This window comes from Leopardus geoffroyi, chromosome D2 (assembly GCF_018350155.1).
Source record: "Leopardus geoffroyi isolate Oge1 chromosome D2, O.geoffroyi_Oge1_pat1.0, whole genome shotgun sequence".
Taxonomy (NCBI): Eukaryota; Metazoa; Chordata; class Mammalia; order Carnivora; family Felidae; genus Leopardus; species Leopardus geoffroyi.
The window spans coordinates 88,441,905-88,456,047 of record NC_059334.1 but is presented as its reverse complement, the minus strand read 5'-3'; the positions used below and the strand labels follow the sequence as shown (position 1 = coordinate 88,456,047).

Here is a 14,143-nt window from a genome sequence, read left to right as displayed (position 1 = left end):
ATCTCTCTCTCTGTCTCTTTGACTCCTCCTCCTCCTCTCCCCCACTGTTTCTCAAAAATAAATTAATCAAAACCAAGCAGAATCAGAAAAAGCTCTTTACCTCCCACACAGCTGCCTAAAAGAATTTAGGTAGAGGACCTGCTCCAGGAACAGAGTTATTCACCATGATATGAACCAGGTATGGTAGACAGGGAAGAACCTAGCAAGGTCTGTTTGGTTAAAGCCCTCTATGTCTCATTCCGCCTGAGAGGACAGGAAAACATTTGTTTACCAAACACATACTCTTTTTCACCTTCCTGTGAACTGCATTCCTTCCCTTTGAGGTACCTGACCCATACCTCCTTGTCTTTAGCTCAGGATGACATATATGCTTCATTTTGCCCAAGTGTCTTCAGAATTCCCATGTCTCTCTGGATTCCCCATATACACAAAATTAAATTTTATCTTCTCTCGTTAATCTGTGTCATATCAATTTGACTGCTAATCCAGTAGAAGGACCTTGAGGGGACAGGACATTCTTAATCCTTACATACTCATGACAAACCTTCACCAAGAAAAAATTAAGAAAACAACATCACTAACAGTTTCCTCCAAAATAATAAAATATCTAGGGAAAAATTTAACAAAGATGTGAAAATCCTATAGCATCAAAACAATGTGATGTTGATAAAGAAATTGAAGAAGAGACCAGTAAATGGAAAGTTATTTCACCTTCGTAGATTGTAAATTTTTTTTTAATTGTTCATTCAACCTAAAGCAATCTAGATTCAGTGTAATCATGACCAAAATTCTAAAGGCATTTTTCAAAACAAACAAAACAAACAAGAAAAAAAACCATCCTGAAATATGTATGAAACCACGGAGGGCCTGAATAGCCAAACCCATCTTGAGAAAGAACAAAGCTGTACAAAGCTATAGTAAACAAAACAGTCTTGACAGTGTTGAGATGAAACCAGGTACAAGGATCATTGCAGCAGAATATGGTCAATTACACAGAGAGGACAGTCTCCTCAACAAATACCGCTGAGAAAATGAGTCACAAGCAACAGAAGGCAGTATGTTACACCATACACAAAATCTTGTACCACACACACTAAAATAAACAGAAACTCAGGTTTCCACATCAAGCCTTTCCTCCACCAGGTCCTCCGAAGACCACACTCTTCACCATTCACTACACATAGGAAGCCTCTGCTCCATCTTACTCACTCTTCCCTCCCACAGCTCCACCTTACCCTGAAGCTGAGGACTCAGCACCACCTTCCAGGAGGGTCCTACCCATGAGGATGCAAAGCCAACTCCACAGGAGGAGGAGTGAGCACGCCTCTTTGGGATAAGCATTGTTTGCGCCTGGGAAAATTAATAATAAGAAACCTCACTGAAATTAAGTCCTAAGGTTTGGAAGGGGGCACTCTTAAGACTCTAGCAACAGGAAAAGAGACACCTTGCAGGTAGATGCACTTCACTACCCCAGCAGGAGGAAAGAAGGCCTCTTCCTCCCCCAGCAACAGCCCAGCCAACGAGAGACACTCACTGCCCAGCCAATGAGAAGCCACTACTCTTCCAGCCCCCCCCCCCGCCCCCCAGTTTATGCCAACAGACTTTTAGTTTACAACAGCCCCCCTTCCCGACGCCCTGCCTCCTCTATAAAAGAACCTCCTCTCCTTCCTTCCTTCTCAGGACTCACGGGTGCTTTTGCGGTAGTTTGCTTGTCACAGTGGCAATTCTCTACTGTTCCCAAATAAACCTGGCTTTTGCCAGTAAAATAAACGGTAGCTTTATTTTTAAGGTTGACAGGTGTGATTAATTTTAACGAACAGCAGACACAAAAGTCCTACTCTGAGGACTGAGTAGAAGTTGTCTTTAGGTAAGGAACATTTACATTTAAAAGGAAAATCGCCTTTTGTGCTAGGAAGAGAAGGAGGACTCTAAATTTGTAGAAACTTTTATCAATGGGAAAGACACCGTTACCACCATACCCTCATTTCCCTTGTTTGCTCCTCAAAACAAAGTCTTTATCTTTAGCCCATAATAGCAGGTAAGGTGGTGGTAAGCCATTTCAGGGACCTACTCAGCTTCCCTGGGTTTCTTCCATGTATACAGGAGGAATCCGTGTTATTAAACTTCTGTTTCTCCTCCACTTCACTTGTCCCTTATTACGGGGAGATGTTAACAAAAGTAAATTTAAGTATCTAATTGGCTTTACTAACTGATTCACAAATCACGCAGCACCCCGTGCAGCAAATAAAGGATAGCTCCGCAGAACTAAACAAAGGAAAGCTTTTTCCAGGCACAGAGAATGAGTAAGACGAAAAACAAGAAACTTATTGACAAATGCAGTGTTGAGACAAGCTCGCTCTCCCGAGGATCTAGGAGTAAATTTCCCACTCTAGACTCCAAGAAATTCCATGCTGCCTAGTTAGAGGTTACATTCCTGCGGTTACACCCCCAGGTGTGCAGCAAGGAATAGCAGCAGAGACAAGAATCCAAACCTGGGCCCAACACACGGCAAAGGTGCTCTCCACCTAACCTCCGCAAGCTCGGTAAAGTCGGGGAGGCCCCGCTGGAGGTGTCTGCACATGCGCAGTCACCGACTCCTCAACTGCCAATCGCAAGCCTGGAAGACCACGTAGCCCCACCCCCACCTCCCCTACTCTGAGTTTGCGGCCCCAGAGACTTTAAACATGCGCACTAGCACCTGTGTTCAGCCTTTGAGCCCGCCTCAGCTCGAGGCTCACCGCGCCTGGAGCGCACTGCGCAGGCGTGCCGCGGGCGCCCCGCCCCCCCCCCCCCCCCCCCCCCCCGCGCAGGTTTGGCCCAATCCCAACCGAGGCGCCAACACGGAGGAAGTCTGCGAGCAGAGGAAATGGCGGGGCGGCTGGGGCCTCCGAGCGCGGAGCGGGTGGGAGCCACGGACCCGGCTGAGAAGGCAGGAGGTAGTACTGGGCCCCGACGCCCCTGGCAGGGGCGGCCGTGGGAGGTGTGGCGGGGACACGCGGCGGCCCCCCAACCCCCGCTCCTCCCGCCGCCGAGGAAACGCAGGGTCACCGCCGGCAGGTCGGCCTCGGCTGTGTGAAGTAGCCCCAGGGACACCCTTTCTGTTGGGCCGAGCGGCTCTCTGCGCGCAGCTCCTGAGTGAGCCCCCTTCCTCTGTCCTCGCAGCCACGTCTGGGCGTCCCTGCTGCCCCAGAACGGTTCTTACCCGGGCATTCTTTTCCGAGGCTGGGTCTAGGCCGGCGGCACGCAGCGTCCGCGTTGTTTTTCTCCCTGACGCCGACCTGAGTGAGCTCCCAGCTCCGGGGGCAGGGGTGGCGCCACCCGGCTGCGCAGTGCGCTCCTGGAACACTCCCCTCCCTCGAGGGGCTGAGCCTGCCCTCGCTCCCTTCAGACCCACCTACACTGGTGCAGCCTTGGGACCCGGCGCGCCTCCGGGGTGTCTGTCCCACAGAGGAGAGGTGTGAGTAGCGAACCTTCGCACGCAAGGCTCACCTGGAGCAGAGCGTGGCAGCCAGGCATGAAGAGGAAAGTGGGACGGATGCATATGCACCCCTTGTATTAAACGCCTCCGATGGCCAAGGCTGCGCCAAAGGAGCCTTCCGGTGTGGCTGTTTCAGGTGCCTCCCATAAGCTAGTCCACGTGGGTGGTTTAGTCACTTCACCAGTGGCTGAGTTTGCGCTGCTATAATGCAGTACCCTAACCTGGATCGCCCCGTGACCACTGAACTTTGCTTCTCGTGACTCCGGAGGCTGGAAGTCTGGGACCAAGGCATCGGCAGATAGGGCGTCTGGTGAGGACCAGCTCCTGGTGCCTGCGTGACCATCCTCTGGCTGCATCCTCACGGGGGGGGGGGGGGGGGGGGGGAAGGGCCGGGGAGTTGTCTGGGGTCGCTTTTATAAAGGCACTGCTCCCATTCGTCAGGACTCCGCCATCATGACCCAATCACCTCCCCAAAGCCCCATCTCCTGGCACCATCACATCAGACCAGAGTATTTCAACATGCGTTGTAGGGTGCTTACTACATAGGAGAGTGTCCTTGCCCTTTGCGCTTCACACCGGGGACTTCTGGGGTAATGAGGCCTTGTGTCTGCAACTCAGTCTCAAGGTTCAGAAATGTTAGCAAATGGGGGATCGGATTTTTTGTTAATTCAACAGGTATTTCTTGCCAGGCTGTGCTTTGCCTTATGGCGGGCACTACATAGGCAATAGAGGGTAAAAACAGTGCAGCTCACTGCCTAGGCTATTAATAATACGTGGGGAATCGGTTGCCCAAACAAACTGTAAAGACCAATTTGGGGTCACTTGGGCCAGTTAGCTTTAAAAAATACAGCCATATGCAGAAGTGTGTATGGTGAAAGACAAACATCCCCCTTCCTAGTCCTACCCTCCAGAGGTAACTACTGCTGAAAATATTTTGGTGATTCTGGCCACAAATTATCTGGACGTGGGGCGCCTGGGTGGCGCAGTCGGTTAAGCGTCCGACTTCAGCCAGGTCACGATCTCGCGGTCCGTGAGTTCGAGCCCCGCGTCAGGCTCTGGGCTGATGGCTCAGAGCCTGGAGCCTGTTTCCGATTCTGTGTCTCCCTCTCTCTCTGCCCCTCCCCCATTCATGCTCTGTCTCTCTCTGTCCCAAAAAATAAATAAACATTGAAAAAAAAAATTAAAAAAAAAAAATTATCTGGACGTGGTATGCATGTGTTTGTAGACTGGCATATATTTCACCTCTTTTTGTAGCCATATGGGAGTCTATATGCACAATTTTTTACTGACTTTTCATCTGTCTAGGGTCTCCTTCCATGTTTAATGCATAATGAATCTACCTCCTTTTCAATGGCTGCACAGTATTTTGTTGTGGGGATGGATCGTACTTTTCGGCTGATGGGCATCCACGTTGTTTCCCACTTTTGACGTGACAAATACTGCTTCCGTGTCTTTTAACATGCCTTTTGCATACTTAGATGAGCATGTCTTATACATAAATTCTTAGAACTGGAATTATGCCTTCAAAATGCTGATGTAGTAAAACTGTCCTCTGAAAGGTCACATCAGTTTCCAGCCTATCTGTCTGTGAATTTCCCCACATCATCTCACTGGCCATTGTCAGACTTACTCATCTTTTACCAACCAGATAGGTACGATATGCTGTTTTCATCTCATTAATCATGACTGATATTGTATATCTTGTCAAGTATTTATGGGCCATTTGTAAAATTTTTGCTTAACTGTCCCCTCCTTTCTTCCACTCTTTGAAAGCAGTGATTGTTTACCTTCTTTATATTGACTCATTGCTTTTTTTTTTTTAAGATTTTATTCTAAGTACTCTCTGCACCCAACATGGGGCTCAAAATTGTAACCCTGAGAGCAAGAGTCACATGCTCTATGTGCCAGCCAGGCACCCCTGACTGGTTGCTTTTTAAAAACTTTTTATTATGGAAAAATTTAAGCATATACAAAAAGCAAAAACAAAGTGTAAAATTACCCCCATGAGCCCATCTTTTCCACTTTGACTGTTATAAGCTTTTGGCCAACCTTGTTTCCTTTTTATCCTCACCCACTCCACTATTTCATTTTGAAGCAGCACAGGCATCGTAGCATATCATCCATAAATATTTCCATATGTATCTCTAACATCTCTAAAATATAGTACTGTACTCTTTCCAGAAAACTAACCACAGTAGTACTGTCCTGTCTGAATAACACCTACAATAGTTCCTGGTTCACCAAAAACCCAGTTTTCAAATTTCTCTGATTATGTCACCAATATTTTTTAAAGTGCACTTGTCGAATCAGGATCTAAATACAGTCCGTTTTTGAGTATTGAGTATATGTCTTTTTAATCCCCTTTCATCTGTAAGGACCTTCCTTTTTTCCTCCCCCCCCCCCCCAAAAAAAAATTTGTTAAAAATCCTGATTTTTTCCTGTAAAGTTCCTGGTCTGGATGTTACTAATTGCATCCCCATGTGTCCTGTGTTCCTGTACTTTCCCTAAATTAGTATTTAGATTAAGAGAATTAAAAGGCATTACTCTGACTTCTTTTTTGGCAAGAATCCTATATTGTATTTTTACATCAAGTGGCTCATAATGTCCATGTATCTCTCTTGTGACGTTAGTACCATTAATAATTGCCAACATCTACTAGTTCATTAAGGAATTAAAAATAAGTGCCTATATTGGTTATAAACAAGTGAATACGAAATATTCTACTGACAGGCTTCAGAGTAATTGATTATGTATATAGAATAGCTCTTTGTATTTATGTGCAAATGACATGGTGTCTTATTAAATTTTCTTACTATTCATTGTGGGGTTTTTTAATAAGACTCTAGAACTTTCTAGTTAATTAGCCATCTGCCAGTTACAGTGACTTTTGACCCCTTGTTTCCAGTTTTGTTTTGTTTTTTGCCCCTCCTTTCTTTTCCTTTCATTATTACATCATGAGGTTTGACCCAGTCTTGAATAGTACAGGCAGTGAAAGTTCACCCCTCCCCTTGCCCTGAGTTTTATTAAGGGAAACTCTGTGGTATGATTTCACACTTTAGGAAAAGTTGACCGTGAAATAGCCTGACTCCTCTCGAATTCAGTGTCTACCTCAAGACAAGGGGCAAGAGCACCACTCTGGCTGGAGATCTGAGCCCCCCTCAGTCCCATACCAAAGTTATTGGACCCTTCCTTGGGCCCTCTCCTTTGGGATTATGAAATGTTTGGTTGTGTCTCCACAGGGCAGGCCAAGTCCTCACAGAAAATTGAAGACTTGATGGAAATGATGAAGAAGTTGCAGAAAGGTCACATGTCTTCTCTGTAACTGAGGCACAGCCTGAGCTTTGGGAAAAGGCGGAAGTGGATTAAGTTCCAGGACTCACAATTCACAACCCTTGGAAATTAACCCATTGGCTCTTTCCTACTTTTTAAAACTTCTTTGAAGTAAAAATATAGCCCAAGGATTTGAAATTAAAGCCTAAGGGGATAGAAGGCAAAACATTTCCCCCAAGCCCCCTTGCTAGCCACCCATGTGGTCAGGTTTTCACCTTCACCTCCTTTCCCTCCACCTTACCTCTGCTGCTCTCTGCGTGCTCACATGGCTTCTTCTAGCCATGTTCCCACTTCAGGGAAGGCCTTTTGCACTGACTACCTACCACCCCACCCGGGAACTGCCCTCCCCTCGATTTAAGGCCTTCAAGAGGTCTTCCCATATCTGAAGAGCATGCCCCACTCCTTCACGCTGTAATTAATTCCTTGCCCCTCTATTTTTCTTGACTGCGATGACTACAGCCTGACTCAGTATCTCTGTTTTTTCCCTTGTATCCTCTACCCAGAATGAGAGTCCCTGTAGGGCCCCCAACTCCCTCTGCCTGCCCTGTCATCTCCATTCAACCTCCTTTCCTCCCTACAGCGGGAAGCCTAGAGCCCAGGGTTGAGGTCCTGATTAATCGGATTAATGAGGTTCAGCAAGGTGAGCTCAGGGACAAGCTACATGATTTGCGGGGCTTACTAAGTATGTATTTCAGGACCACAGCAGCAGGTCAAACCAAGGGTGGGTTTTTCTAAAGGCAACTGCTGTAGTCACATGTCCGTGAACCTGGCCCTGCTGCCAACTGAGACCAACAAGAAGGGCTTGGGCTCTGGAAGCCTCATTTCTTGCCCTGTAAAATGTGTCCTCCCCACCCCCTGTCCAGTTTGCTTGAAGACAAATGTGAAACGTCACTATTTGCAAGGAATGGTGTAGTTGGATGTTGCACTTACACGTTGTCTGGTTTCTTGTTTTGTTTTGTTTTTTTCTGGCACAGCAAAAAAGAAAGCCAGTGAGGAGCTGGGAGAGGCCCGGACTGTTTGGGAGGCCCTGCAGAAGGAAATGGACTCACGTAAGCATGCAGGGTTCGGTCACCCAGAGGTCCCCAGTGTCATGCCTTCCTGAACTCAATATTCTGGACCCTTAGCATTCTTGCTGCGGCCAAGGGCTCCTGCCCCCTCTGCGGCATCAGGTCCTACCAGTCTCCCACTCTCTACTGTCCAAGCATACTCCCGCCTCAGGGCCTTTGCTAGACTCTTCTGCCCCAGATACCACGGGTTTCTATTGCCATACATCATCACCATCAGCTCTTAGCTCGAATGTCCCCTTTTTAGAGAAACCTACCCCGGTCATCCCATCTAAAGACAGCACCTTGTCCCCACCTGATCACATTCCCCTTACTGCTTGATGTGTTTCTTCATAGCCCATATCCCAGTTCATATGAGGTGTCTTTCTCTCCCGTCCACGTAAAGTGCACTGGCACTCTGCAGGACCTCACAGTCAACTCTTTATCAACATCAGGGCCCTTTGCTGCCACATCAGGGAGTGTGGGCACAAGATGGGAGGGGGCTCAACTCAAGGGGTCCACAGTTGGGACTGGGGTACAGTTGACCCAAACCGCCTGTGTGACTGTGGGCAGGTATGCTCTCTGAGGGTGCAGTGGGTGGTACCTGATGCCTGAACATGTTACTGTGTTTTCCAGTGAGTGGAGAGGAAGTACGTCTGAAAGAGACCTTGAACAAAAAGCAAGGTAATTGTAGTTATTCTGTGTCCAGGCTTTTGCCTTTGTCACCCTGCAGAGGCAGTGTGACAGTCTCTCCACAGCAGCTGAACCCTCTTGCATCCCTCCTGTGGCTTCCACCAGACTTGAAGCAAATTACAAAGCCCAATCAGGTGTCCACGAGACTCCACGTGATCTGACCCTATTAACTGTGCCCAGGCCTGATGCTTTAATGGGTTCTCCTGGGGCCCTTGGTTCCTATCCCTGCAGAGACCCTAAGGATCCTCAGACTCCACTGCCAAGAGAAGGAAAGTGAGGCACAGAGGTAAGACCTTCCAGCTGGGCCTTGCTCTTCTTTCCCCTTCATTGTGGGGGAGTAGAGAAAGAGGGAAACTCAGTCATGGACCCAGAGCTCTCATTTCCTCCGTTTTTAAAACGGAGAGGTCAGATGCGTGTCTTCCCACCTTGGACCCAACAGTAGGCAGTAGTGTTAAGAACACTCTCACTCACTGGGATAATCATTCGTTTGCTAGAATACCAAATTCCTTTGGCTGTTTTTTCTTCTGTGCCTGTCACTCTTCCCAAAATAGGCCCCTTGGCTGTCTGTCCACTCATCTGTCCCTTCGTTGAGGCATCAAGCCATTCCGTCTCTCTCTATTCATCGGGACCCTTCCATCCACCTCAGTATTTGTGAATCCACCTCTCCACTTCCTGAACATTGGTTTAGCTTATTTTGTGACCAGAGTCACTGAGCCCTGGCATACCAAGACTGGAACTGTGTGGGGAAATTGGGATGAGGTTAGTGTGTGTGTGTGTGTGTGTGTGTTCGTGTGTGTGTTCGTTCGCAGTTGACCATGCCCCGGTGACTACACTATTCCCAGGGGGCACATGCTCATGCCCCAACCCATGAAGTTACTAGAGAAGGACCTCAATTTAGAAGGCTACAACACATCCCAAGAGGAGGCAGAAGCCCCACCCAGCCCCATCCTGGGGAGACATTTCAGAGAACATGACTGAGGGCTGCTTTGCCTCTTCGCAGGAAGCAGACCATGCTGCAGGAGTGCAAGGAGCGAATTTCTGCCCTGAACTCCCAGATCGAGGACGAGAAGAACAAACAGAGGCAACTGAGGTGAAGCCCAGTGCTCCAGGCCAGGTGGGGGGTGAGGGGGCAGTGTGCGAGGATGGGTTGTAGGTGCAGGTAATATCAGGGATGGGGGTTAGAAGAGGAGCTGGCTGACCTGAGGTTTGGAAGGTCAAGGTGGGGAAGGTGCTCCCTGCCAAGCAAAGAACATGGGCAAGCCTCCCATGGTCTGTACATGAAGACCCCTGGCCTGGGCCTGGCTGGGGAGGGGTGCCTCAGCCAATGGTCCCTCATCTTGTGTGGCCGGCCCCCAGGTTGGATTTTGAGGAACAGCTGGAGGATCTGATGGGCCAGCACAAGGACCTCTGGGAGTTCCACGTGAGTCACTCACAGCCATTCCTCCCACCTTACACATCTTCCCTAAGAGTCCCTGGCCCCAAACTGAAGGTCACGCCACAGGCCTCCTTCCTCTCACCGGCTTTTGAGCCAGCCTTGGTGGCGTAACGTCAAAATGGCCCTCAACTCAGTGCTTTATCCCCACCCTCGCTGCCACCCGGTGTCATCCTCTTCACTGGCCCTGCCCGCCCTCTCTGCTGCTCCCCCAGGGCCCCGCAAGTGACCAGGAGGAGCCCTGATGAAGTCAGGAAAGGTTATCCATAGAGAAGATCCATGGATGTGTTTGCAGCCATGACTGCCACAGGGCAGACAGCAGGGAACCAAGCAGACTGGTGTTTGCCCCTTGGGGATCCTAGATACCAAGTGAAAGGGGCAGAGAGAACAGACGTTGGGATAGAGAGAGAGGTTCATTGAAGAGGCCACGTAAGGGGAAGAGAAACGGCAATACAGGGCTAGTAAATGATTCTCCAGGGAACACTTCTGGTTAGTGATGCTTTTAGGATCCCCTGTAATAAATGCTTGCCTCACGTCAAAGCTTCCAAGATTACCGAACGTTAACCACCTCGTGAGCCTCTCAAGCACAGCATCACAGGTATCTGGGGTGAGACAGTTCCAGGTGGAGAGGATGGCCAGTACAAAGACCCTGAGGCTGGAACGTGCCCTGTGTGTCCCGAGGGCCAGAGTATTAGGAAGGGAGGCAGGCTGAGTAAAGACCAGAGCCAGGTAGGCTTGTCTGAGGTGCATGGGGGTAGGCCGAAATACATGCACAGGCCTCCTTTCTACCTACTCAGAGACCAGAGCAGATGGCCCAGGAGATTGGCGCCCTGGACAGCAGCAAGGAGCAATTGCTCAGGGAAGGTGAGCCTGGAGATTGGGGAGGCCCTGATTTGCCTTGCACTGCCCTGCTTATCTGTCCCTTTCTGCCACAGAGAAGCTCGTGGAAGCAAAGCTGGAGGACGTGAAGCATCGTCTGTGTTCCCAGTTTGGGGCTGACGGTTGCTCGACCACTGCTGAGGGGCTCTTTCTCCGCAGCCAGGAGGCAGCAGCTGCAGTGTAAGACGAGCAGGACAGGGACAGGGACTGGGGTGGAGGGAGGGAGATGCCAGTGCTGATGCCCACCCCCCTCAGACATATGTTTGAAGAGGAGAACAGGAAGGCCCAGGAGCTCCTAGAGGCTGCTGCCCAGCACCATGAACAGCTGCAGCAGAAGTGCCAGCAGCTACAGCAAAAGAGGCAGAGGTGCGTGTGGAGGCCGTCCCCCCAGTCCTCTAGGGGAAGGTGGCTGAGGCATCTCTGCTCCCTTTTCAGCCTGTCTCCTGGTCTCTTCACAGCCTCTTGTCCTTTCTCCTCCCCTTCCCCCTCCCCACACTCCTACCCTACCTCTGTCTGTCCAGGCTTAAGGAAGAGCTGGAAACGCTTGGGGTGCAGATCCCTGCTCAAGCCCAAAGCAAACAAGATGAAGGGGCTGGCCCAGGAGAACTTGTGAGCCCTGGGTTGGGTGGCAGGGAGCAGAAATAGCTCATGCAAGGAGCTGGGTGCAGGAAGGCAAAGAAGGGGATCGAGAGTCCTCAGAGGATGGTCTTTGGGGAAGGGTGCTCCCACAGGGCACAAAGAAGACAGAAATGCAGGGGCTGGCAGTGTGGAGTGGGAAGAGGCAGGTCCCAGGGAGGGTGTGGGCACAGGGATACATGGACATTTCCCTCCTCAGACTCTGACCTCCCACAGGCCAATCCTAAGCTCCTAGGAGTCAGCAAGGAGAAAGACCCAGGGCTGCCCACCAAGCAAGGCCGTACTATGCCCTCCTAGGCAAGGACTCTTTTTGCCTTGGAGCATATTCCATGAACTTCAGGAAATAAAGGCACTATTTCAGTACAACTGCCTCAGCTGAGTTTATGCAGAGGGGGTAGGGCTTGTCTGGCCCCTGAGACTGTGTAAAGCCTTGGCCTCAGCCAGAGGGCCACAGCAGGCCTCCCTACCCTCATAGTCTCTGGTCTGCTCCTTTCTAGGACTTAACATACTGTTCTGGGTTCCCAGGCAGAAGGATGCAGGTCTGCAAAGCCACAGTGTGATTGTTTCTTTAATTCCTTATTCAGGCCTGAAGTAAACCGAATCCCAGAAATCTCAACAGTGGGGATGGAGGTGCTGGGGGTTCTCATCCAGTCAGTCCCTTGCCCACAGTCTCCACTGATTAGCTGAGAAAAAAAAAAAAAAAAACATAATTGGAGACCAAGTGTAGTTTGTGCCTTCCTGGGCACAAAACATGTAACCGACACATGTCACAAGAACATAGTGTCTTAGAAATCCTGTGTGCTGGGAGTCAATCACCTAAGACTCCATGAAAATGCACTCACCCAATAAAGGGCAGCAGTGCTCCTGAACCACAATACAGTGAATGAAGTAGGAAGAGATTCCTTGTCTTGAAAGACTCCCACATCCAGGTAGGACAGTAACGTGGTGGGATTGCAGAGAGGTCCAAACAGGCTCCCTGGAGAGTACTGTTTCTGTGGAAGAACGGGGAATGTGACATGGTGGGAAATTACTCCGTCAGTTAGAGACACCAGGCATAAATCTCCCAGTTTTCTGACATGGAGTTAATCAGACCTGTGTCATAAATGAATTGGTTACACCTTATCAGAACAACTCCTGCATTGCCTGGAAATTAGTACATTCCCCTGAGTAGCAATGGAAATAATCACCTTGAAGAGCAGCAGTTCAGCTAATTTTGTAGCTTCAGGTGATTCACAATAAAAAAAGACACATGAGGGGCGCCTGGATGGCTCAGTCGGTTAAGTGTCCAGCTTCGGTTCAGGTCATGATCTCATGGCTCGTGGGCTCGAGCCCTACGTCGGGCTCTGTGCTGACGGCTCAGAGCCTGGAGCCTGCTTTGGATTCTGGGTCTCCCTCTCTCTCTGTTCCTCCCCTGCTCTCCTTCTGTCTCTCTCACTCTCTCAAAAATAAATAAAGATTAAATTTTTTTTAATTAAATAAGAAGACACGATTACTACAACAGATGCACAAAAGGCCTTTGACAAAATCCAACTCCTATTTAAATTAAAAAAAGTGTAAAATCTAGGAATAGAAGGTACATTCTTTAATACCTACCAGTGAAATGTTTAAAGCACTTTAGGGTATGTTCAAATACTATTCACTGTACTAAAGTTCTAGACAGAGAAACAGGACCAGGGCCTGCCCCACCCCTGCTCACAACCACATGGATATCTGCCAAGGAAGAAGATCCTCCTTCCTGCTCTGCCTTGCAATCTCCCTCTAGGCCCTTTCTTTGGAAACCCAGAGATTGTGTCAGCTGGAATAAGAGAAGTGTAGCCCCAGCATCACATAGTAGAGCAACCAAGGGTGGGTTTCTAGCTGAGACAAAAAGAAAAAAATCCATAGCTGGTAGAGTCACTTACCATAGGTATAGGTAGAGACAGAGGAGCTAAAAGAAATCGTTCAGTTTTAGAGAACAATCTAGACAAAACACCAAGGAGCCAGGACTACCTAGGTGTGAAAATAAAACTGTTCCTCCTTCCCAGCGTCTCCAGTCAGAAACAAAGATCCCTGAAGTATGAAATGAATGCAGGCTACAGGTCATAATCAGGATGCTACGGCAAAATGGAGCCTCAGAGCGAATCTCAGACCAAGGGTGTTGCTCTAAGACCCTTTTCTTGAGACTCTAAAGAGTGTGCCTTGTAAACCCTTACGACAGATGATAAATAGTAGCACTGTCCCCACATCTCTCAGTTCGAGGTGGAGTGGATCCTGTTCCAGAAATACAGGGGTGGCTTTCACCTAGTGGACTACATTATAATTTATCAGAAATCCAAAAACTTGCTTAAAGGCATGAAATCAATTTGAAACACAAGTTTTAGAAACAGTTCAAATGAGAAGAGCCCTCTGGGCAGGAACCAGAACTGAAGAAACTAGATAGCAAAATGAATAAATGAGGCTAGGTCATGCAGAAGAGAGGTGACGGAGTGCAGAGTCCAGAGCCCTAAAGTCATTCCCAATACCGCTGCATCCTAATTAAGGAACTGATGGTGTGCCCTGCCAGATTTCAGTTTCTGTGTATGGGAGGCTAAGTGCCTCCCAGTTCCTCTCCCTCGAATGGACCATCAGTGAATCCCTCATCTCTGGGCTACCATTGTGTGTTGAGTGTGTGCA

At 48.9% G+C, this 14,143-nt stretch overlaps 1 protein-coding gene across 5 annotated transcripts; it reads left to right on the top strand.

The window, feature by feature from the left end:
- Positions 1-1,658: 1,658 nt before the first annotated feature.
- SYCE1 (synaptonemal complex central element protein 1) lies at positions 1,659-11,854 on the top strand. Of its 5 annotated transcripts, none has more exons than XM_045439381.1 (13): positions 1,659-1,867; positions 6,718-6,780; positions 7,392-7,448; positions 7,783-7,857; positions 8,488-8,535; positions 8,776-8,830; positions 9,545-9,634; positions 9,901-9,964; positions 10,774-10,840; positions 10,912-11,035; positions 11,111-11,221; positions 11,377-11,464; positions 11,708-11,854. In XM_045439381.1, exons 2-13 carry the CDS (start codon positions 6,753-6,755, stop codon positions 11,786-11,788), a joined length of 888 nt encoding a protein of 295 aa, XP_045295337.1. In that variant the 5' UTR covers positions 1,659-1,867; positions 6,718-6,752; the 3' UTR covers positions 11,789-11,854. The 5 variants fall into 5 exon arrangements, with proteins under 5 accessions (XP_045295337.1, XP_045295336.1, XP_045295333.1 ...); XM_045439380.1 differs by having other exon boundaries at positions 7,389-7,448; XM_045439377.1 differs by lacking the exon at positions 1,659-1,867 and adding an exon at positions 2,807-2,936.
- The last annotated feature ends 2,289 nt before the right edge of the window (positions 11,855-14,143 follow it).

Excerpts from the sequence above, each read along its gene's own strand:
- SYCE1 (XM_045439376.1), top strand. The coding sequence starts at position 2,867 with ATGGCGGGGCGGCTGGGGCCTCCGAGCGCGGAGCGGGTGGGAGCCACG. Across the intron at positions 2,937-6,717 it reads CCCGGCTGAGAAGGCAGGAG|GGCAGGCCAAGTCCTCACAG; the intron begins GTAGTACTGGGC and ends GTGTCTCCACAG. Across the intron at positions 8,831-9,544 it reads AAGGAAAGTGAGGCACAGAG|GAAGCAGACCATGCTGCAGG; the intron begins GTAAGACCTTCC and ends GCCTCTTCGCAG.